Raw genomic sequence first — 1,345 nt, forward strand, 5'->3', positions numbered from 1 at the left:
TTCGTCAGGAACACGATCCAAAAAAATAATATACAATCTAACGACTACAAGCTATAGCAATAAATGTGCGCGCATACACTTCATAATGTCATCATCTTCATCATCATCATCATCATCATCATCATCATCATCATCATCATCATCATCATTAAAAAGAGAAGTCATAGAGAAAGAAGAGGGGAAAACACCTGAAGACAAATCTAACGCACACTGTTGTTGTTGTTTATTTTTCCTATGTGTCCAGCGCCCTGAGCGAGGCAGAGATGTCGCGCGTGGACTGTTGGCCTGAGAGACTGGGGGGTCATGACCTCCCCACGATGTACTCATGCCGCGCGCGGAACTGTGTGTGGGATGAGCACGTCAGTCACCCGGATGTGCCTGTCTGTTACTTCCCTCACAACAATACTGGGTAGGTTTGTGTGTGGTTATGTGTGTGGTGTGTTGTTGTTGTTGTTGTTGTTGTTGTTGTTGTTGTCGTTGTTGCAATTTTGATGTACGCGTCTGTTACTTTCCTCACAACAATACTGGGTAGGTTTGGTGTTTTGTTTTATGGTTATTGTTGTTGTTGTTGTAGTAGTTGTTGTTGTTGTTGTTGTTTTGTTGTGGACGTACCCGTGTTCTTAACCTAGAATAAACACATACAAACAAACAAGCAAACAATGAAACAGACTCACAAATAAATAAATCCTCAGCCAAACAAACAAACAAACAAACTTAAAAACCACCCCTCAAGCAAGCAAATAAACAACGAACAAACAGACAAACAAATCCACAAACAAACAAACAAAACCCCCACAAACAACGAACAAACAAACAAGCAAACAAACAAACAAACCAACACCCAAACAAACCTGTCCTGTCTCCCGGCCAGGTACACAATGTCCAGCCTTGACCCCGACGGCCCTAATGCCTACAAAGCTGTCCTGAGAAGAAAGGGCAAAGGTCCCTTTGGCAAAGACTTCCCACTGGCGGAGTTTCGGGTGGAGGAGTATGGCGAGAACGTCTTGAGGGTGATGGTGAGTGGGTGACGGTGACGGTGAGTGAAAGAATGAGGGTGACAGTGACGGTGAGTGGGTGAGAGTAACGGTGAGTGGTGGAAGAGTATGGAGAGAACGCCTTGAGGGTGACGGTGAGTGGGTGAGAGTGAGTAAGTGAGGGCGACGAGAGGAGTATTGAGAGAACGCTTTGAGAGTGACGGTGAGTGGGTGACGGTGACGGTGACGGTGACGGTGAGTAGTTGAGGGTTGGGCTAAGAGCAATTTATATTTAAAAAATGAAAGAGCGCCGTCCCATAGCAAGCCCTCTGTCTTGTGTTGCAGATAGACACCGTGTCCCACAACAGATT

The 1,345-nt window shown here is 45.5% G+C and overlaps 1 protein-coding gene across 1 annotated transcript; it reads left to right on the plus strand.

Moving 5' to 3' along the window:
• Positions 1–244: 244 nt before the first annotated feature.
• On the plus strand, positions 245–1,345 carry LOC106013734 (sucrase-isomaltase, intestinal; the record flags this gene model as incomplete). Its single annotated transcript, XM_013090249.1, is given in 3 exon segments — positions 245–409; positions 872–1,016; positions 1,320–1,345. Coding segments are annotated over 3 exon segments (317 nt in total), but the record flags the coding sequence as incomplete, so codon positions are not given.

This window comes from Aplysia californica, unplaced genomic scaffold (assembly GCF_000002075.1).
Source record: "Aplysia californica isolate F4 #8 unplaced genomic scaffold, AplCal3.0 scaffold01193, whole genome shotgun sequence".
Lineage (NCBI taxonomy): Eukaryota > Metazoa > Mollusca > Gastropoda > Aplysiida > Aplysiidae > Aplysia > Aplysia californica.